The sequence below is a fragment of the Palaemon carinicauda genome, chromosome 1 (assembly GCF_036898095.1).
Source record: "Palaemon carinicauda isolate YSFRI2023 chromosome 1, ASM3689809v2, whole genome shotgun sequence".
In the NCBI taxonomy this organism is placed as follows: domain Eukaryota; kingdom Metazoa; phylum Arthropoda; class Malacostraca; order Decapoda; family Palaemonidae; genus Palaemon; species Palaemon carinicauda.
In genome coordinates, this window is record NC_090725.1 from 103,302,022 (window position 1) to 103,325,354 (window position 23,333).

At 40.6% G+C, this 23,333-nt stretch overlaps 1 protein-coding gene across 2 annotated transcripts in view; it reads left to right on the forward strand.

Moving 5' to 3' along the window:
• The window catches only part of LOC137650425 (dehydrogenase/reductase SDR family member on chromosome X homolog), an 833,317-nt gene that overhangs the window by 797,111 nt on the left and 12,873 nt on the right, over positions 1 to 23,333 (forward strand). For both annotated transcript variants that reach the window (XM_068383662.1, XM_068383667.1), the window contains 2 exons: positions 5,537 to 5,744; positions 15,201 to 15,402. In XM_068383662.1, coding sequence (XP_068239763.1) covers positions 5,537 to 5,744; positions 15,201 to 15,402 — 410 coding nt within the window. The remainder of the gene's footprint in view (positions 1 to 5,536; positions 5,745 to 15,200; positions 15,403 to 23,333) is intronic.

Below are 23,333 nucleotides of genomic sequence, written 5' to 3' on the forward strand. Positions count from 1 at the left end.
TTCGATCTCTGTACCCTCAGTCCCTGATTATCCTATTATGAATAGCTCTCCCTCACCTCCCACAAGTGTTTTGAGCGGTGAACCTTATATAACTGATTATCCCGGGAAAATCTTTCTGCTCTTGGAAGTATCTCCAATTCGAGCATCAAAATTTTCCTTGCATTCCCTTTCCCGGAACCCTAGAGTCAAGCCTGCTATTTCTCCTTGTACAGAGGCCGCCCTGTTGGAAGATTTTTATTATTGGTCTCCAGCTGGCTCCCACTAGTCAGGCTTGCCTCGTACATCCAGGGTTCCTCGGCATTGATCTCCTCTAAAGACTTCCAGGAATCTCCATATTTTTATTATGACAATTGTCGGACGGCTTAGGCTGTGTCCACACCCCAAGACCTGGCCACGCCAAGCTGCTTTGAACAATAGTCTTCTTCTCCTTCTAAGCCTGCTGGTGCTAAGAAGTCGAGTGTGACAAAACTTTCATTGACTCCTTGAGTATTATCTACTGTATTCACGGTTCAGCCAGGCCAAACGTTGAGCATAACAAGTCTGTACAAGCCTCTGTTCCTACGCTTGATGACGTCACCCCACACGCCACCATTCCTAAGCGTGATGAAATTCATCATGGTGTTGGTTATGCTAACAAGAGTAGTATACGAGTTATTATGCCCACTTATGATGACAAATCTCCTCCAGAAGAAAAACTTTTTGGAACCAACTGCGAAAACAACTTTCTGGATATATCCGAAAGTTGTCCGTAGCAGTCTACCAGCCAAGTGGAAAATCTTCTGTTATTGGGGTCGTAGGGGGATATTGCTGCACCCAAGGCCACTATTCTCCTGATTACCGACTGTTTGGTATGCCTGAAGAACGAGAAATCCTGTTCATTCATTGTGGTAAAAGGTTACATACAGGTCAGCCTTGAGCCAGGTTTTCAATCTGAAAGGACTTGATCTCTTCACTTCTTGGGAACTCTGAGCTATTATTAGGAGTTTTAAGCAGACTTGTCCTCTGCGAGAGCTCAAACTCCCTCCCTAGGATGTGATAAAGGTCCTTGGGTCTAGAAAGAAAGCCCCCTACGAGCTTATACATAGTTTTTGCATAGGGACCTGACCTTGAAGACAGTCTTTCTCCTTGCCTTAACTCCAGCCAAGAGAGTAAGTGAGCTGCATAGACTGTCTTATCTTATGTCACATTCCAGAGGGTGGAAAGAATTCATCATCATAATCATCATCATCATCTCCTCCTACGCTTATTGACACAAAGGGCCTCTGCCTTGTAGGAGGGGAAAGAATTATCTCTTATCATTTGTTCCCGAATTTGTAGCCAAGACCCAAAATCCGGTAGAGAACGATACAATATCAGATTTGACGACTTTACAATCTTGTGTCTCAAAGAGGTAATTGATGACCTGGATAATCTTTTACTCTGTCTCGTGAGAGCAATCCGTAAATATTTAAAAAATATGGTGTACCTTGGCCCCGAAATTTCTAATTTGTTTGAGTACAGGTTGTTCCAAAAAGACAATATCTAAAAACATAGGTTCCTTTTGGTTAAGGAGGCCGGCCGGCTAATGCCGATTTTTGATGACACGACTTTGATATGCACACCACTTAACCTGTTAGCGTCACCCACGTGATAAACCATTCACCACGATCTACTCGGTACCGCCTTCATCCGCATATTTTGTTCATGACTTTAACTGCCTTTATCAAGTCGTCAGTCTCGTGATAATACGTTTACTCCTATAGTAAGTATAGGATCACCACTTGGCAACACACTCAGCATATGGGGGCTGTAAATAGAAACTTAAATGATGTCTGGCAACTATTTTTCTGAAGGTAGCTTGATGTTAGAAAACTGGTTTCCTTTCAGTGCGCTTCGGGCGTTTATGCGGATAAGGTTGTTTGTTGTTCCTTTTACAATGAGCGGTCTAAAGGTGAAGGTTATTTCTTTAGATGAAATAAATGATATTCTTGTTGAGGAATTTGATAATGATAACCTGTTTGATAATGAGAGCGCTAGTTCTGAATCCTCCGGTGATGAGGATATTGAAGAAACAAAGTTTTCTTTCGATGCCGAGAGCGAAAAAAATGACTTCTCATTGCCGAATGACTGGACAACGAGATGTCACAAAACAACTGTATATAGGAAAGGAAACGCAGAGAGAGAGAGAGAGAGAGAGAGAGAGAGAGAGAGAGGAGAGAGAGAGAGAGAGAGAGAGAAGGGGGGGGGGGGGGATAAATAATGTACAAATGAATGACTAACATATTTGAAAACTATACAGGAAACGATATGGAGAAGAGAGAGAGAGGGGGGGAGACTTGTCCCTTTGCTTTTATTGCTGATCCTGGCGTAAGATTTACGACTGAAGATAAAAAGAACCCATTAGAATATTCAGTATTATGTAGCCTTTTAAAATGAAATGATAGTAGTATTAATTGTTTTTTTATTCCACCATTTAATTAATATCCCTACTTTTAACTATAAATATGAATTATAAGCATAAAGAAATTATATTAACTTTGTAAAATTATCACTAGTGAAATGACCGCTCAGGGCAAAAAAAGCGTGACAGTACATTAGCGGCAACCTGGTCCAGGGGGGGACGCTTAACAGGTTAATAAGGTGACTTAGGACATCTCCAAACTGCATAGGATTTTTGCCTCTGACCTTCGGTTTTGTGACGCCAGGGCGATTTATCCTGAAAATTAGTGTTTTTCTAATTCTATCTCCTCCCTTGATAAGTACAGTATTACTAAGATCTTGGATTACTACCATAAATAAACCTGATATCGACCTCCAATAATATATGAATTTTTTTTTTCTAAAAGTAATTTTTCTGCCTGATATGATTTTTTTTCATTATGGTAAAAGAATAAGCCCTAAAAATCAGGGAAAAAAATTGAGGAAAAAAATGAAACAAATATTGGAAAAAGGGGCTTCATTTCATTGTTTTATTATGTATTTCTAAGTTAAATACCAAATTACAATGCTATATATTTAAAACTAAGGGAGAAGATTAAATTTGAAGGTCAATGAGTATAGTTTTAAGATACGGGCGTTCAAAGTTTTTCTTTGTATTTTTACAAAGACAATATCAATAAATCATGATTATTATGAATTTTAGGTTTTTGGGGGTATTAATAAAAGAAAACAAAGTTATTTATCCTAATTTAATCATAAATGATGATCCTTTTGCTCAATATCTTGCTTCCTCTTTCTCCTGTTAGACAAGGCGGCTGCTTCTCTATCCACAACACTCTCTCTCTCTCTGCACTACCGATATTACCCTCTTCTGAACTCTTAATAGAGCAAATTTTCTATTTCCTTATGTTAGCAAGATGATGAAATTGTCTTTTCCTCTTTGAAATAATAATATTCATGCCGAAAACGAGAAAAACAAACATTAAAGATGAGTGAATGTCAGAGAGCGTTCAAAGTTTTTCTTTGTATTTTTACAAAGACAATACAGTATTATTAAATCCTTATTATTATGAATTTTGTTCTTTTTTTGGATATTGATAAACGAAAACAAAGCTATTTATCATAATTTACTCATAAACAAAGATCCTTTTGCCCAATATCTTGCTTCTCTTGCTCGTGTCTTCCCTTTTATGAACTCTTAACCCTTTTACCCCCAAAGGACGTACTGGTACGTTTCACAAAAGCCATCCCTTTACCCCCATGGACGTACCGGTACGTCCATGCAAAAAAATGCTATAAAAATTTATTTTTTCATATTTTTGATGATTTTTTAAGAAAATTCAGGCATTTTCCAAGAGAATGAGACCAACCTGACCTCTCTATGACAAAAATTAAGGCTGTTAGAGCAATTTAAAGAAAATGTGCTGGGGAAAAAATAACCCCTTGGGGGTTAAGGGTTGGAAATTTCCAAAGAGCCTGGGGGTAAAAGGGTTAATAGAGCTAATTTTCTTCTTCATTATATTAACAAAATGTTGAAATTGTCTTTTCCTCTTTGAAATGATAAAATTCTTGCCAAAAACGAGAATAACAAACTTAAAAATGAGTGAATGTCAGAGGTCAAACTCAGGCATGTACCTCTATGAGGTTTGTGATAGGACTGAAGGGCGAAGGGTGTAATTTACTGTGTAATACATTGTTTGTGACTTGTGGAAGCTATACAGAGGCCATTGTTCACAATTTCTTTTACATTAAAATTTAGTAATTATAAAGATTTACGATAACGGAAGAAATACTGCATTTTCTTGTAGGGAACAATGTTTATGGTTACTTAGAGTTACTTTTACTAATTACCATATTTCATATATGCATTGTCCTTTGCCATACGAAGCTCAGTGAATTTTTTCAAGATTTTGTGTTTTTCTTCCTATACCCTAATATATTGGCATTCCAGCCGGGTCCCTTAAGAGAAACAATCATGAGAGCTTAAAAATCCTAAGGGGAAGCGTCGTAACCCCCCCCCCTCCCCCCAGGCACATAATATCCGTGGTCTTGTTGCAATCGAGATTGTAATCATTGGTCCTGGAATACTCTTTAGGCTCTATTGTTGCAGCTCAACAAATAATCTAATCTTACACTCTTAAGGGACACCCAACTGTTTTATCAAAGGCATCAGTTATTTTCTGCATTATAAGGGTATGTACGTAATTTGAATCAAAGCGAGTGGTGATCATAGATAGACCTGAAGCCTTCACTTGGAATTCACCCTATTGCAAGTAAAAATCCCATGTTCTTTCAATTAATACTGACTATATATTTGATATATTCAATATGGGACTCTTAATGTTCATTTAGCTTCACCTCAGGCACAAGACTAAAACTGTTAGATTTGGACTGATGGCCCTGCCTTTTTACGGAACCACCTACAGTATACAGTTCCAAATTAATCCACTTGTGACCTTTTGATCTTACTTATAAGTAATTATATCTGTCAGAGAAGAAGGGCATACCTCTTAATTTAGACTTTTTCTCCCACCTAAGGAAGACTCCCATTTAAATAACTCAGAAGTTTGTATCTGCATAGGAATAAACTATAAATTTTTAAAACAATTTGTGTTTTTCCCAGCTATGCAAACCTGAGTCATTTAATCAAAGATTCCACATCAACTGCCCCACAAGTCATTGACAATAAAAGATTGAAGTGTGACATGCAACAGTGTGGACTGGAGTTGCCTAGCAACTGTGTTATAATGCAATCCAACCCTTTTTCTTTTGAATGTTTGGTTGTAGAAAATGGGCTTATGAGTAACCCATTTAAATGATTCAGGTTCACATGACTAGTAAAAATACAATTGTTTTAAGAATTGGTAATGTTTAAAGTTCATATTTTGTATGAGTTTTAGTGGCATTGTTAGGACTTTTCTTGTGATTTGAAACTTAATTATTTCCACATTAATGGCTGATTAAGATCACCCCAAGATGTAGAGCTGACGTCATATAGTTTTTAAATTGATAAATGTTTGGTTCGTTATTCTTTTATGGGAACTTGAAGATTGACATTGAGAAATGTGGCCAAATCAGAAAATTAGCTTTAAGTAAAATCATCCGAATTTATTTCCAGCTGGGATCATGTTTTGGCCAGAGGAGATCACAGAGGATGGATTTGAGTCCCATTGGAGTGTCAATTACCTGGGACATTTTCTCCTTACTCACCTTTTGTATCCCCACTTGGTCAAGAGCTCTTCAAAGGATTTGCCATCCAGGGTGGTCAATTTAACGTCTTCAGTCCATTATATGGGATCGATTAATTTTGATGACATCAATGGCAGGTACTCTATCAGTATTTTAGGTCTATATATAATATATATATTGTTTTAGTCTTCTATTTAGTAGATACAGTAAAAGGAAAACTTTTCACACAATTTATCACAAAGGCATTCAAAGGATGTATGTATGCTTTAAGATTTTATGATGGGAAAAATTAAGTTCCTATTTTGGCGAGATTTTAAAATTGTGCAATCTAAAAGAAAATAATCGCAATTAACAAAAGGAACCTATTTTAGAACCAAACTTCAGAAACCAACCTGTTTGAGCTAAGGTTTCAAAGTCACATAAATTCTATTCTCTATTGCTTGTTAACAAAAACAGAAAATATACTTAACGAATTTGACTTTCCAAATTGGTGGCTCCTTGGAATATATGAAGTATGGTTCCTTTTTGTAATTTAAATCACTTAATTTAACTCTTGTAGAGAGAGCACTGCCTTTGGATTGGAGGTTGGAAAACTACTGACACTGAGGGAAAAATACTCTCCCCATTTTATTTTTTCTTCGCTACCGCACACTACTGAACTAGTTTTTTGGAAGAGCTAAATGATGACAATCAATTATTTATGACCGCACAACTCTACTAGTAATTTAATTCACGGCATCTCTCCAATATTTATACAAATTATTTATACTATTATTTATAATATTCAATCAGTATTACTTATTTATTTATTTAATTTAAAAAGAAAGAAATATACTGTACTTTACAATACTTAATTAATTTGATTAGAATTTTGGCTCTATTATTTACTAAAGTTCGACACATTTCCATGCCAACCCTGAAATTTCTTTTATTTTACAACAAATCACAGCCTTCAAGGATAACATCCAACTTTCAAATATGCTTAAAGTGCTTGCGTCTTTGATTGGTAGCGGTTTATTTTGCATTTTTTTATTTCAAAATTGAAGTTCCTGTTCTTTGTTAAAAGAACTAGTTGATTGTCTGAAAGTTACCAGACAGTAACAATTTTTTTACACTAAAATTTTATAGAAACCCCTTTTCACCCTCTGATAATCTGATGACACACTTTGACGTCACCTATTCATGTAACAGTCAGCGCTGCAATTTTGCAGAAATATTCTCTAAAAGTCATAGATTCAACCAAAGAAAGTGAGATTTGCATTTGAATGAAGGAAGATTCTCATCCTAATAGAAAACATTATCTTTTACGAATAATTTTATGCATACAGTACATAGATAATTTTTTACGGATGATTGTGCATTTGCAAGGAATTGTAATTATTATGTTTCATATACGATTTGAAAGGGAATTCTTTGTGTTTTGACATGGTATATACCAAAATGTAAAAATATGAATTTATTTATTTGAAAAAAATATATCATAAATTTAGTTACATAGACATAAAAAAAAATTTTTTTTCCTTACAATTGCTAAAAAAAGAAATTCTGACTATATTTACGGTAATACCTCTGGATACAAAACTAGCTCGTTATGGAGTGGCTTTCGTATGATTTTCTTGTATAATGAATCGCATTTTGCATGTAAATTACCTAATTAATTCCAAGCCCTACAAAAATAACATTAAATTTTACTTTATAATAAGTGTATAACTGGAATGAAATAGAGACCAATACATTTGAATCAATATATGTACAACGACATTTTCACCAAATCTGTCTCCATGATATCATCAAGTCCCAATTACACCCCAAAAATTCATGAAGATATGAATGTTGCCAAGCAAAAGTATCACATTCCTGGTTGGTCTATCTTCTGGAACAGTATTGACAGTTTCCAAGGCCTTCCTCAATAGCAGCTGATCAGAAGTGATAATAGTGGCCATGCTGTGTTTTGATGAAAGACTGCTTAGATAATTTAGGGAGGACACGATACAGATTTTGTCTCCTGGGTTCATGTTAATCATTGGAAAACACTACAAAGGATTTTCTTGGATACAGTACTCTCAATCTTCATGCAGTAGATGCATCATGCCTTGCCTTCCCAGGAAATATCCACTTTGCAATCAGACAGATGTGTACAAGAGGGACTGAAATTCTACGTTACTGTTGACATACTTCGCATACCAATAATTAATTCGATGTCAGTCTTCGTCAGTTCAACAAGCATCATATCAGTCATTTCCTGTCTTTGTATGCCATTACTGACTTGCTTCCCTGTGTGAAATAGGCTATTATGTCCATTCTGTTTTATGTTGTAATGTTATGATCCACATTATCTCTGGCAAATAACAGGGACTCATCAAGGATGTCCATGTCACTGCCCAACTCTTCCGGAGCAGGTGAACTTGCAGCGTTCTCTTTGAACCTTTGTACCTCTGGATATGATGAAGCAAACCCTATGCTTGAAAGATTATTGATCAAGAATCATGACCTATAGAAGTAGTGCGTTTGCACTGCAAGACCAAGATGTAAAGGGGCAATTGCAGCTTTTGGAAGCACTGCATATGAACAACAGCTTGTTGGATGCCAACAACCTTTCTGGATGTAAGTTTCCCAACAAATAGATAATGCCAAAGGAATTGCAATTTTACGGGGATGATATCTAATGCTTCCGTAAGTTTTTGTTCGCCCAAAGTTTGATATGTATCCATCATCAGTGCAATTGCCGTCTTCATATCACTTTTGATAAGTTTTGCTACAGTTTGAAGAACTGTTTATTTCTGTGCTTCATTGGTTACAAATGTAGTTTCCATATCAGTTCATCAACTTTTTCTCGAGGCACTGATTTCAATACGCCATAGGTTTACTGTCTTGCAACTATTCTCTCATCTTAGCAACAAGGTCGGATATTGTTAGCTGTTCCTCGTTTTACAAACTCTTTCGAATTCCTCATCCTGACCACTTTCCTTAGGTATTCCCCTTTTTTGCTGTTTGGCAGATTCAACTGACATAATTGTCTTGAAATACTCTATTATACTGAAGTTAACATTACGTGACTGGTGGTAAACACAGTCTGCCGCATGAAGGTCACCACCAAAATATTCAATCCGGATTTGAACAGCAATTACCTATTTGATTTTCAATTTACCAATATAGTTTGAACAAATTCATGTCTTCACAAAGTAAATTTTTTCATCACTTTTTCCATTTAGGGTCAACTTTTATAGCATTAGTTCCACAGAAAAAGTTATGCCTTTTATTAATTTACAGTACTGTGGCCGCGGGGTCATAAAAACAATTAGAATAGTGCCAATGTTATCCCTGCGTGTCGTAAGAGGCGACTAAAAGGGACGGGACGAGGGAGCTGGGAACCCCCTCTCCTGTATCTACATCCTGTGAGACATCGACAAAGAGATGGAGGTGGGGGGAGAGTGACTGCTCCCCGCACTCTAGTTTTGGGGTGATTGAATGTGCGTGGATGTAGTACGATAGAGAGTAAAAGATGTGAGATTGGAAGTAGGTTTAGGAATAGAAGGATGGATGTATTGGCCTTGTGTGAGACAAAGATACAAGGAAAGGGTGAAGTGATGTTTGGTGAAATGTCTGGTAGAGTATCTGGGATTGAAAGGGGAAGAGCGAGAGAGGGTGTGGCTTTATTGCTGAGTGAATGGATGACAGGTAAAGTAGTGGAATGGAAGGAGATATCATTTAGGTTAATGTGGGTAAGGGTTAGGTTGGGTAGGGAATGTTGGGCGTTTGTCAGTGCGTATGGGCCATGTAGTGAGAAAAGTGAAGAAGAGCGGAATGAGTTCTGGAATGAATTAACTAGGTGTGTAGAAGGAATTATGTAGTTGTCATGGGTGACTTAAATGCTAGAGTGGGCGCTGGAGAGGTAGAAGGTGTCATTGGGAAGTATGGCGTACCAGGTGAAAATGAGAGTGGTGAGAGCCTGGTGGATAGTGTGTTGAGCAAGAGATGGTGATAAGTAATAGCTTTTTCAAAAAGAAAGATAAAAATAAGTATACATGGGTAAGAGTGGCAAATGGAAGAGTAGTAGAAAGGGCATTAATGGATTATGTGTTGATAACTAAAAGAATGTTTGGAAGATTGAAAGACGTGCACGTGTTTAGGGGTATGGCTAACAGTATGTCTGATCATTTTTGGGTGGAAGGAAAATTAGTTGTAGCAAAAGAGTGGGGGAATAGAGTAGGTGAATGTAAAAGGGAGCTAGTGAGGGTTGAAGAGCTAATAAAACCGGGGGTAAAAAGTAAATATCAGGAAAGGTTGAAAATGGCATATGACGAAGTAAAAGTAAGAGAAACTGGTAATTTAGAAGAGGAGTGGAAGTTAGTAAAAGAAAATTTTGTTGGGATTGCAAGTGATGTGTGTGACAAGAAGGTTGTTGGAGGCAGCATGAGGAAGGGCAGTGAATGGTGGAATGAAGGAGTGAAGGTAAAAGTGGAAGAGAAAAAGAGGCTTTTGAAGAATGGCTGCAGAGTATTAGTACAGTATAGAGAAGTATGAAAAATATAGAGAGAAAAAGGTGGAAGTAAAGCAAAAGGTACGTGTGGCAAAGAGGGCAGCTGACCTGAGGTGGGGTCAGGGATTGGGTCAGTCATATGAAGAGAATAAGAAGAAGTTTTGGAAAGAAGTGAAGAGAGTAAGGAAGGCTGGCCCAAGAATTGAAGAGACAGTGAAAGATGGAAATGGAAGGTTGTTAAAAGAGGAGGAGGCAAGGAAAAGGTGGGCGGAATATTTTGAAAGTTTACTGAATGTTGAGGATAATAGGGAGGCAGATATAATTGCTGTTGCAGGTGTTGAGGTGCTGGTGATGGGAGATGAGAATGAGAGAGAGATTACAATAGAGGAAGTGAAGAGAGCACTAGATGAAACGAGAGTAGGAAAAGCGTCTGGTATGGATGGTGTGAAAGCTGAAATGTTGAAGGAAGGGGGTGTGACTGTACTTGAATGGTTGGTGAGATTGTTTAATATGTGTTTTGTATTGTCAATGGTACCAGTAGATTGGGTTTGTGCATGTATTGTACCACTATATAAGGGTAAGGGAGATGTGCATGAGTGTTGTAATTCAAGAGGTATTAGTTTGTTGAGTGTAGTTTGAAAAGTGTATGGTAGAGTAATGATTAATAGGATTAAGGATAAAACAGAGAATGCAATCTTAGAAGTGCAGGGTGGTTTTAGAAGAGGTAGGGGTTGTATGAATCATATTTTTACAGTAAGGCAGATATGCGAGAAATATTTAGCAAAAGGTAAGGAGGTGTATGTTGCGTTTATGGATCTGGAGAAAGCGTATGACGAGTTGATAGGGAAGCAATGTGGAATGTGATGAGGTTATATAGAGTTGGTGGAAGGTTGCTGCAAGCAGTGAAAAGTTTCTACAAAGGTAGTAAAGCATGTGTTAGGATAGGAAATGAAGTGAGTGATTGGTTTCTGGTGAGAGTGGGGCTGAGACAGGGATGTGTGATGTCGCCGTGGTTGTTTAACTTGTATGTTGATGGAGTGGTGAGAGAGGTGAATGCTCGAGTGCTTGGATGAGGATTAAAACTGGTAGACGAGAATTACCATGAATGGGAGGTAAATCAGTTGTTGTTTGCGGATGATACTGTATTGGTTGCAGACACAGAAGAGAAGCTTGGCCGATTAGTGACAGAATTTGGAAGTGTGTGTGTGAGAGAAGGAAGTTGAGAGTTAATGTGGGTAAGAGTAAAGTTATGAGATTTACGAGAAGGGAAGGTGGTGCAAGGTTGAATGTCATGTTGAATGGAGAGTTACTTGAGGAGGGGGATCAGTTTAAGTACTTGGGGTCTGTTGTTGCAGCAAATGGTGGAGTGGAAGCAGATGTACATCAGAGAGTGAATGAAGGTTGCAAAGTGTTGGGGGCAGTTAAGGGAGTAGTAAAATATAGAGGGTTGGACATGAATGTAAAGAGAGTTCTATATGAGAAAGTGATTGTACCAACTGTGATGTATGGATTGGAGTTGTGGGGAATGAAAGTGAAGGAGAGACAGAAATTGAATGTGTTTGAGATGAAGTGTCTAAGGAGTATGGCTGGTGTATCTCGAGTAGATAGGGTTAGGAACGAAGTGGTGACAGTGAGAACGGGTGTAAGAAATGAGTTAGCAGCTAGAGTGGATATGAATGTGTTGAGGTGGTTTGGCCATGTTGAGAGAATGGAAAATGGCTGTCTGCTAAAGAAGGTGATGAATGCAAGAGTTGATGGGAGAAGTACAAGAGGAAAGCCAAGGTTTGGGTGGATGGATGGAGTGAAGAAAGCTCTGGGTGATAGGAGGATAGATGTGAGAGAGGCAAGAGAGCGTGCTAGAAATAGGAAGGAATGGCAAGCGATTGTGACGCAGTTCCGGTAGGCCCTGCTGCTTCCTCCGGTGCCTTAGATGACAGCGGAGGTAGCAGCAGTAGGGGATTCAGCATTATGAAGCTTCATCTGTGGTGGATAACGGGGGAGGGTGTGCTGTGGCACCCTAGCAGCACCAGCTGAACTCGGTTGAGTCCCTTGTCAGGCTGGGAGGAACGTAGAGAGTAGAGGTCCCCTTTTTGTTTTTGTTTCATTTGTTGATGTTGGCTACCCCCCAAAATTGGGGGAAGTGCCTTGGTATATGTATGTGATGTACAGTACTGCCATATGGTCCCCAAGAAATATGAGCACTCCTTTTTACTGGTTGAGTAAAATCTTCCTTTGAGGCAGTAGCAATGCTCTTTTTTATTTGGGTGGTTAACTAAACATGTTTTGTGCACACTAGTTCCAGCTTCAACTCTGACTTTTACACCTTTCAATGGTTGCACTGTTGGTACCTTCAACAACTTTTTATAGAACAATCAGTCTCCTCAGCATCCAATTCCCAGTCACACAACTGGCAGGTTTCTTTGCTGGCTGAGCTCATATTCTAAACTGAAAATATAATTGGATATGAGAAAAACAAGACTGACTAAATCCATAGAGGATTCATTAGCTAAATTCATCAAAGGATAGCCAGTTCCTTGTGATGTACAGTACCTATCTATCTAAGGCAAGTGACCCCTGCTGGTCCATAATAATTCCAGTAAGATCATCCGCCAGGTATCAGGAGTAAAAGCCAAAAGACATCTTATCTACCACCTTAAACCAATCCATCACCCTGCTGCCAGGGACTTCGAGATTTAGTGGGGTATTTCCTCCACACCCAAAGTTCTTGTTACTACACCAAGTTGGTGTAACCGTTGGCAAACATGGATTGCTAAGATATACCGCCTAGAACAGTATGAAGCGTGAAGTAGATGATGAATGGAGAAGTATTGATTTAAAAACCAAGATAGAGACGACTGGCGAAATCTACCCGAGGCCCTTTTGTGTCAATAGGCATAGGAGGCGATGATGATGATGATGAGAAAAACACCAAATGAAATAATGTCCCAATTCAACATTATCACTATTAGTAAACTGGATGGACATTTCAATCATACAAAACTAAGTTGAATTTTAACATTGTAGACATTTAAATGTTTGTCAATAGGACTTATTTAGATGAAACCGCATTGCTTATTGTACAACAAAATATCACACTTAACCTGTATGCATTAGATTGAATCTTGAGAGAGAACGAGTAGTGTATATGTTATGTCACACGTTCAAATACAATTCTTTTTATATGAAGATTCATAAAGATGGCAGCTCCTTAGGATAATACTGCAAAAGTGAAAAGTTTTGGTTGGTAAAAAATTGCAGTATGGGATTAATATGTATTTTACTGAAATCAAAAGAGACAGGTCAATAGAACTCCAAAAATATTTGTATCCCCTGCCAAAAAATACATTTTTGTTTTGGTGGTTTTATGTTAAGTTTGCTTTGTCTACAATATATCAAAATTAAGATAATTGGTATGCCTACTAAAACCTAAACTGATACAACATGCATGCTCATTTTATGGTGGGGTTGTGGTGGCCTGTTGGAAACTTCCCTGCCTGGAGATCGTCGGAGTCCCACTCAAACTTAACCATCCTTGTGAGCTTATACTGTAGGTCCTAGCTTGGGGGGAGCAGGGTCATATTTATAAAAGTAATGCCTCTCAAAACGAAATTAATTTGTTCTGGAGTGGCTTTCGTAACATGATTTTTCATGTTCAGTCGCATTTTACATGTAAATCGCCTAATTCGTCTTAAACCCTACAAAACACCACATTAAACCTTATAATAAAGCTACAGTATAACCACAATGAAATACTGTGCAGTCAAATACATTTGAACCATTCAATATACTGTACCTAAACTAACTGTTAATACCTGTAAATTAAGTAGTTATTCACATAGAGTACAATGCTGTACATATACAAAATATACGGTACTATATGTACTGTATTATTATAGTTACCCCTACTATAGACTACGGCTATATTTTCTATTTTGTAAACCCATTTTCTTCAAAAAATTTTAATGGGTGACTATTTTATTCTAAGCTTGGCTGGCAAATCTCTTTTCTTAACATGAAACATTTTTCATAAAGTGAGTCATAAAAATATTCGCATCTCATTTCGCAGCGTGAAAATTTCGTAAGCAAATTCTTTCGTGAAGAGAGGTATAACTGTATGGTCAATCACTGTCCCTTGCCTCTGTCATTCATGAGCGTCCTTTAAATCTTTAAGACCTTAATGCATGGTGGCCATAACATACCGTAAGTATGGGGTATACAGTATGTACCCCTAGATATGGCGAAATGGGGGATTCAACATCACTAATAGCCTTTTTATTTGTATGAAAGGTAAAAAAATGCAAATTTTATTGAGTTATCATGAAAATTGAAAGTTATTACTTTCTGCAGTGTTCACAATGTAAGGGAAATTGCTCAAAAACCAACAACATTCTTAGTTGTAATCAGTCACTTTCCCCTACTTATATTGTGTCCAACTTTTAGTATGTTAAGTAGGCCAAACGACATAAAACCAAAAAAAAAAAAAAATTTGCTTTTTTTTTGATGTAGGAGATATTTTGGTGTTATATTGACTTGCCTAATGCTGACTTTTGCTTTCACTTTGGAATGGAAAGAGTAATTTGCTCCTGATATGTCTTCTATATTTGATTCAAAGGAAAGATAATGTCAGTGGTCCCTCTTTCCTTCCTAAACTTACACTGGGTGGTAGCAAAGATTCAGATATATGTTTAAAAAGCCAAGAGCATAACTCTACCAAGTAGTATTTTGCCAGCCATAAATAGAAGGGTAATATCTTTGGTTGTTACTCCTCCATTCTCTGCTCATATCAATAGGAATTATTATTGAGTTTATTTACAATTTTCTTTACCATACAAACTTGTTACTTTAACCTCAATGACCTCTTCCTGACCTAGTGGTTCTGTTGCAGCTAGATAAAGTTAACTGTCGCCAGTATAGGAGTCATGGGATCATGCATTAAACCATTGTACCTGAACCACCTTGTTTTTTTTTTCTGCAAGTAGATTGGCACATTTGGGATACACCACAACAGACAAATATGCTTTCAGGTAATTGGTGTGTAAAGAACTTTTTATTTTTAAGTAAAACTTTGTTTTATTTTTATTAAAGTTCAATTCTTTTCTTTTTTGTTCTCTAGTAAATACTACAATCCACAAGCTGCCTATGCCCAAAGCAAGTTAGCCCAGTTAATGTTCACAAAAATGCTGGATAAATACACAAAAGCAATGGATGAGAACCTTTTAGTGAATGCAGTTCACCCAGGCGTTGTAGCCACTGAGCTCTTCCAGAATGTAGCCTGGGCTAAACTTTTCCCTGTTTTGGCAAGGACATTTTTAAAGGTTAGTTAATTTTCAAACTAATTATTATTATTATCATCATTATTATTATTATTATTATTTTTATTGTTATTATTATTTCTGGGTCGACCTGTGACGCCCGGTGAAAAGGGTCCTTCTTCACACTTTTCTGATATAAATACTTCCAAATATACCAGAGAAAGTTAAAAGCATGGAATGCGGAGGTTACTACCCTCGCGCGAGTACCCTGAGGGTGTCGTGTATAAAGCAGGGGCGTGTGAAAACCACTATTCACAGGCTGACTTCCATTTAGCTAATTCCTTCGTCAAAAGGGGATGGGCCGCTACAGAGGCACTAGCTACGTTACCTGAACCACACCACCGACACCTGACGCGAGCGCCATCTGAACATCATCCTTCTTTTGGACTTTTTAAGCGTTGTTTTGCTTCGTGTTGTGCTCTGCCTTGTTCGTTTGTTTTGAGCTGATTATCACCATGGCTGAAGCTCTCCTATCCTCTGGACCAATGTTTAGTACCATAGATTGTTTTGACAGTTATTTTAGTACCGGGCTATTGCTACTTTTTTTCAATTTTAGTGTTTTTTTAGTGCGACCGGCCTTGCGCCTCCCGCGGTGATGGCGGCCATTATTGTTTACATTCATACGTTTCAATTTACTTTTGTATGCCCGTTTGGTACTATTGTCATTTTAGGTTCATTTATCTTATTATAGATTCTTGGCCTTGTGTCGTTTATTTTGAACCATGTTTTGTAAGTCTCTTGGTACTTTTTAATGCTTACGAGTTTATATCTTAGTCGAACGAAGGATAGCGTTCGGAGCTTTATTATAGTTTAGTTACCACCACTTGGCGTTGTTTTGTTTTCGCCATTATTCACTGTTCAGTTCCCGTTTTTCGCTATCCTTCGTTCCCTTTTATTGTTTTATTGTTTTCACAGACTGAGGTGTGTGTGTTTATTTTGAGGTTCGTTATTTTATTGTTAGAGTAACCACGAGTGCGAGAGGCTGGAGTTCCCGTTTTCTGTTCATACAGTCACGTTTTCTCCCTCTCTCCCTCTCTCCATCTCTCCCCTATGGGTTTGTTGACACAGTACGAGAGGCTGGAGTTCACGTTTTCTGTTCATACAGTCACGTGTTCTCCCTCTCTCTATCTCTTTCCCCTCGTGGGAAATCATCTTATTAGAAATAGTTTTGATTAGTTTACTTTATTATTGTGTATTATGGTTACTTATTTGTTTATATTAAAGGCTAGTGTTTAGGATAAGTCCTGTTCGTGTGAGAGTCTATTTATTAGGTTAGTTGGCCTGCCTTAGAGCCACCTTTAGTTCCCCCTCAACTAGTTCCACCCTCTCCCCTCTACAGCCTGGGAGTTGGGTCTGAACCTCTATCCAACTCCGCCATGAGTTTTTATTATATGAGCCGGGAACTCAACTTCCCTTTTATCTAGTGCACCCCTACGGCAGGGAATCGTCCCCTCTTTGGTCCCTTGCACCTTGACTCCGGCTACGGCATCCCCACACACGACTTAACCCCCCTCCCCTCCGGGGGTCACCTAAGTATCTTTTCGAAGATCCTTTCACTTAGTTATATTTTAATTTTATTATTTTATAGGACCTTCCCCCAGATATCCGGCACGATCTGAAGATCTTTCAATCACTACGCCTAAATTAACCTGTAATTACTTGGGAGCTCCGGCTCCCGTATATTTGCATTACTCCGGCGTACTACGGGGTTTTTGCATTCTCACTATGTAGTTATTATGGCGGAGCTCTGGCTCCCCTTTTTTGCACGAACCCTTATTAATACACACCTCATATTCTCCCAGCTCTTTATAATCCCATTGTTATGTTAGAGTCTTAGGGAGCATCTAGACTTATTTAACTTTTTTATTACAGAAAGTCCGTTGTGCTGCCAAGGGTTGCTCCGCCTCCTTTTCGGACCCAGTAGGCCACAATGTCTGCCGGTCCCACGCACACTGTGCGATCTCTTTCGTCCGTGAGCCGGGCCAGTCCCCCTACATGGTTTGGTTCCCGGAGGCGTGCACCTTGTGCTACGATCTCTCGTCGATTTTGCTTAATGACGACGTAAGATTTCTCAATTTTACTGCTTATATGCTTATAATATTTAATCTTTTATTACGGTGGTTCTTATTTTTGGTTACACTATGAGATATATTGATATTGTTTTAGTTTTGGTAAATATTTATATTCTTTCCTTCAGTACTCTAAAGTATCCTCACCATTTCCAGGCTGACGAGGATGCCCTCCGGACTGCTAAGACCAGCCTCCGGTCTTGGGTTTCGGGGTTCGGTTGAAACGCCCCCACCGGCTGCCCCATCTCGACGGAGACATGGCCTCCCGCCTCTTTCCAGGCTCCTCTTCTGCTGCAGTACCTGCTGATGTCGCCGCTCCCATGATCAAAGCTATCAGGGCGACTATACCTCTGGACGAAGAGAACCAGCTCTCCGGGGAAGTCTCCTCCCTCGATATTCATACAGAACCCATGGACGAGCAGGTTAGTGGTGTTGAGTTGGCGGATTCCTTCCTTTCTCCTTCTCTCTCTCCTGGCTCTTCTTTCCACGGCTTTGATAAGCCGCAGACTTCTCCTTGGGATCCCTCCCTCTCTGTGCGACCCAAGGTGAAGCCCCTACGCAAACAAAAACCCAAGCCTAGCTCTTCAGCTTCGCCGAACTCTGTCTCCGGTCCCCGAACCTTCCACCACTCCTAACATCCCTGTGATGTCCCAGTCTACTCCGCCTCTTAAAAGTCAGAAAAGCAAGTCTGCTAAGGCCAAGGCTTCGGCTGCGAGTAGTTCTTCGGAGCCCCCGTTGACACTTAATTTGATCCAAGAGTGGGTGACGACACAGATGAAACAGCAGTCGGGTGTCATAACGGAGTTAAAGGATATGGTGGCTAACCTCCTCCGTTCCGGGACTCAGCTAGCCCCTCCATTAGGCCCAGACACCTCTAAGTTGCCGCCATTTGATAAAAACAACCCATGGCGGTTCGCTAGACATGCTCCGTACCTAGATGGTACGCTAACTCTAGAGGGCTTAAGGACCCGCCCTCTAGACGATCTGGAGTTTTACCCTCCCGGCCTTCAGTTGCCCTTCAACGGTTTCGTCCGCCTGAAGGAACATGCCCTCATTAGGATGGACAAGGTCCCCAAGGAAACGGTAATTTTTCCTAAGGAGCAGGCCCAAGCTGTCTGGGCCAGGACTCTCGCTGAATGGGGTTGCGTCAACTCTAAGTTGACCCCTCATAAAGGAGCATACAGTACACAATATTTATGACTCCTCCGTCCATCCCCTGTCCACTTGTGGATAAGGTGGCGGAATTAACCATACAATCAGCCAAGGAAGGCTCACCTATGCCTGTCCTTAAGGAGACTGATCCCACCTCTATGCTTGTTTCAGGCCCCTCCGACCTCTGGAACAATGCCTCTGCTACCTTTACGGTGGGGAAGCTAGATCCGGACTGCGCCTCCTCTCTTTTCTCTGATTAGCCTCCCAAGTTGCCGGATCACCTTCTAAAGTCTGAATTCGACGCAAGAAACAGACTGGCCAGATCTCTTCACTCCATCATTTCGGCAGAGATGTTGTCCTCCCTGTATAATGATGAGCTCCTCTTCCACGTTTTTGCAAAGAATTTGCTCCAGACGTTCCAAGTCGACCTGCACGACTTCTGGACAGCTCGGATGAACTGCAGGAAGCATGTTCTTGCCGAAGCATCAATTCGGCACGAGCCAAATAGGCTCATAGCCTCCTCCTGCTGGGATAAGACTCTCTTTCCTCAGGAAGAAGTTGATAAAGTCCTCCAGGATGCAGCGAGGGCAAATCAAAACTTGCAGGTTAGATGGGGCCTTTCAAACAAAAGAAAGTTCGAAAGTGTAAAACAACCTTTCTTTAAGAAGAAACAAAGATCCTTTACCCCATACAAATCAAACCGTGGCCAATTTCATCACTCCCAAGGCCCTCACTCATCGACTCCCTCTACCTCTAAGTCGGCCTCTCCACAGGCAGCCCCTTCACAACAGATTGTGTTCTTCCCGGCACCCCAAGGTACCCAACCAACTCCCATGGCATCTTGGATGACCTCCCCTGCCTTAAACCCATCCTACGAGACCTCGGGTTCATTTCGAGGATACTCTAGAGGAGGCAACAAGGGTAGAGGTCAGTTCCGTCAACGAGGTGGACCTTGAACCAGGGGTCCAAGCGGAGGATGTGGATCGAAATTCACCTCCATGCAATGAAGTGAATCAGGTAGGGGGGAGACTATATCTTTTCCGGAACCAATGGACCTTCAGTCCCTGGGCTCACAGCATAGTCTCCAAAGGCCTAGACTGGAAGTGGTCACACGGGTGTCCACCTCCGGCAGTGACCTTCTTCCAGAAACCCACTCCCATCTTGGAAGAGTACACCACAGAATTACTCAAGAAGAAAGCGATAAAGAGGGTACGATCACTGAAATTCCAAGGACGCCTGTTCACAGTCCCCAAGAAGGATTCATCGGCGTTGAGAGTAGTTCTGGACTTGTCGAAACTGAATTCTTACATTCTTTGCGACAAGTTCCGTACGCTGACTTTCTCAGGTACGGACCTTACTTCCCCGTGGGGCCGTCACCACCTCTATAGATCTTACCGACGCCTATTATCACGTCCCAGTAGCACGAAACTTCTCTCCTTACCTCGGCTTCCGCCTGGGCAAGAAAGCCTTCGCGTTCAAAGTCATGCCCTTCGGCCTCAGCATAGCTCCCAGGATATTTACAAAACTGGGGGAAACAGTGCTAGAACAACTCAGGAGCCAGGGGATCAGGGTGATCGCCTATCTGGACGATTGGCTCATTTGGGCCCAGTCGGTCCCGGAATGCAACAAGGCTACAACCAAAGTGGTTCAGTTTCTCACCAAACTGGGATTCCAAGTCAATTTACAAAAGTCTCGCCTTCAACCAGCAAGCCGGTTCGAATGGTTAGGCATCCAATGGGACCTCGCAAATCACAAGCTGTCTCTTCCTCCCAAAAAAGTCAAAGAGATAGCATCCAAGACAAGGAACTTCCTCAAGCACAAACAGGTGTCACGGAGAGCCTTAGAAAGAATCCTCGGCTTACTCCAATTTGCGTCGGTGACAGACCTCTTATTGAAAGCCAAACTCAAAGACATCAATCGAGTTTGGAGAAAGAGAGCTACGACAACATTACGAGACAAGATTTCCAAAATCCCCTCAATCCTAAAAAAGAGACTCAGGCCATGGTCAAAACCAGAGAACCTTTCCAAATCGGTTCCTCTGCAATTTCCTCCTCCACAAGTGACGATTCACACAGGCGCGTCTTTCAGTGGTTGGGGGGCCTACTACAAACAACAGATGTTTCAGGGCTCCTGGTCCCCCTCCATGAGACACTTTCACATCAACGTACTAGAAGCCATGGCGGTCTTCCTGACCTTGAAGCGACTGCCCCTCCACGGTCCACTCATGTCAGGATAGTCTCAGACAGCACAGCAGTAGTACACTGCATAAACAGAGGCGGATCAAAATCTCCCAACCTGAATCAAGTCCTGGTCACGATTTTTACCTTGGCCTTAGAAAAGAACTGGTTCCTGTCAGCCACTCACCTAGCAGGAGTCCAGAATGTGATAGCGGACTCACTATCCAGGATGAAACCACTGGAGTCAGAATGGTCTCTAGACACGAATTCTTTCCGGTGGATATCCAGGCTGGTTCCCGGTCTCCAGGTGGATCTCTTTGCGACACAACTAAACCACAAACTTCCCTGTTATGTGGCCCTGAACCTGGACCCTCAGGCGTATGCTATGGACGCATTAACCCTGGACTGGAACCATTGGAAGAAGATTTGCCTATTCCCTCCGGTGAATCTTCTCATGAAAGTCTTACACAAACTGCGCTCCTTCCACGGTGCAGTAGCTTTAGTAACTGGCCAAAAAGCAGTTGGTTTCCTCTCCTACTCGAGTTGAAACTCCGTCCCTTCCGGATCCCATTCCCCAAGCTGACCCAAGTAGTCAAAACTCAGACTGTGTCAGATGCCTCAAGGATAGCCCAAACCCTAACTTTGTGGATTTCATGAAGTTTGCATCCCACAGGGACGCGAACATTGACCTGGAAAATGTCCTCTTCATAGAATCAGACAAGAGGGACTCTACACTTAGACAATACGATTCAGCCGTTAAGAAACTAGCAGATTTCCTAAAGCATTCAGAAGATTCTCGGATGACCTCTAATCTGGCCATCTCATTCTTTAGGTCCCTATTTGACAAGGGCCTAGCAGCTAGTACTATAACAACGATTAAGTCAGCTCTGAAGAAGATCTTCCTCGTGGGTTTCAATATTGACCTAGTGGATTCCTACTTTTCCTCTGTCCCGAAAGCCTGCGGTAGGCTCAGACCTTTGGTTCGTCCACAAAAGGTCTCATGGCCTCTGAACGACGTACTAAAACTCGCTTCAGACACTGATAACGAATCCTGCTCCTACATCTCCCTGCTTAGGAAGACCTTATTTTTAACGGCCTTGGCCTCAGGTGCTAGAATCTCAGAATTAGCAGCTCTCTCATGTAATCCTGAAAATATAGATTTCCTCCCGTCAGGTGAAGTCCTAATTTCCCCAGACAGAGCCTTCCTAGCTAAAAACGAGGACCCACAAAACAGGTGGTCCCCTTGGAAGATTATCCCTCTAACCCCAAGATACTTCTCTGTGTCCAGTCACTACACTCCGGGCCTTTTTAGCTAGAACTGCTACCCGCTTGTCTGGCCCCTTGTTTGTCAGAGAACAAGGAGGCACTATTTCCATTCAGGGCATCAGACAGCAAATCCTTTACTTTATTAAGCAAGCTAACCCAGAATTATTTCCTCATGCTCATGATATCCAGTCAGTGGCAACCTCCATCAATTACTTTCAAAATATGGATTTTGATGACCTTAAGAAGTATACGGGTTGGAAATCCCCTATGGTATTCAAACGCCACTATTTAAAGAACTTACAGGCCCTTAAATTCTCCACGGTTGCAGCTGGGAGTCTCATCTCCCCTCAATAATCTCTCCGTTCTTCCTTTTCATCCATCTCTCTCCTTCTCCCTCCTACCTGCCACTTTCACCACGTCGCCGCTCTCCTGGGTGGTTTGTTTAGCCCTAGATTACATTGCCATCATTACGTTACCTTGGTTACTTACCTTTTAATTGTGCATAGCCTTACCTTTAAGTTTATGTCGTGTTACCATTTCTATTTTAGCCATGTAAGGTTTTGGTTTTTTTGTGATGCTGGGACCTAGGGTTACTCCCCTTGCATCGCCCTTTTTGTATACTATATTATTACTTTGTTCCAGTATGGCACCTTTTGTAATCTTGTATATATTTTACATTCCTTAATATAATAACTTTTGGTACATGTTGTTTACTTACTCCCTTTTATTTAGGGCTTGGAAGGCATTCTCTGGTACATTTTCACCGGGCGTCACATGTCGACCCAGAAAGGGATTTTGACAAAGGAAAAATCTATTTCTGGGGAGATACCTGTGACGCCTGGTGAAACCCCTCCCTCTCCTTTCCAAGCCATCGTGTTCAATACAGAAGGATGTTGTTCAGATGGCGCTCGCGTCGGCCGTCAGTGGTGTGGTTCAGGTAACGTAGCTAGTGCCTCTGTAGCGACCCATCCCCTTTTGACGAAGGAATTAGCTAAATGGAAGTCGGCCTGTGAATAGTGGTTTTCACACGCCCCTGCTTTATACACGACACCCTCAGGGTGCTCGCGCTAGGGTAGTAACCTCTGCATTCCATGCTTTTAACTTTTTCTGGTATATTTGGAAGTATTTATATCAGAAAAGTGTGAAGAAGGACTTTTCACTGGGCGTCACAGGTATCTCCCCAGAAATAGATTTTTCCTTTGTCAAAATCCCTTTATTATTATTATTATTATTAGCTAAGCTACAACCCTAGTTTGGAAATCAGGAACTA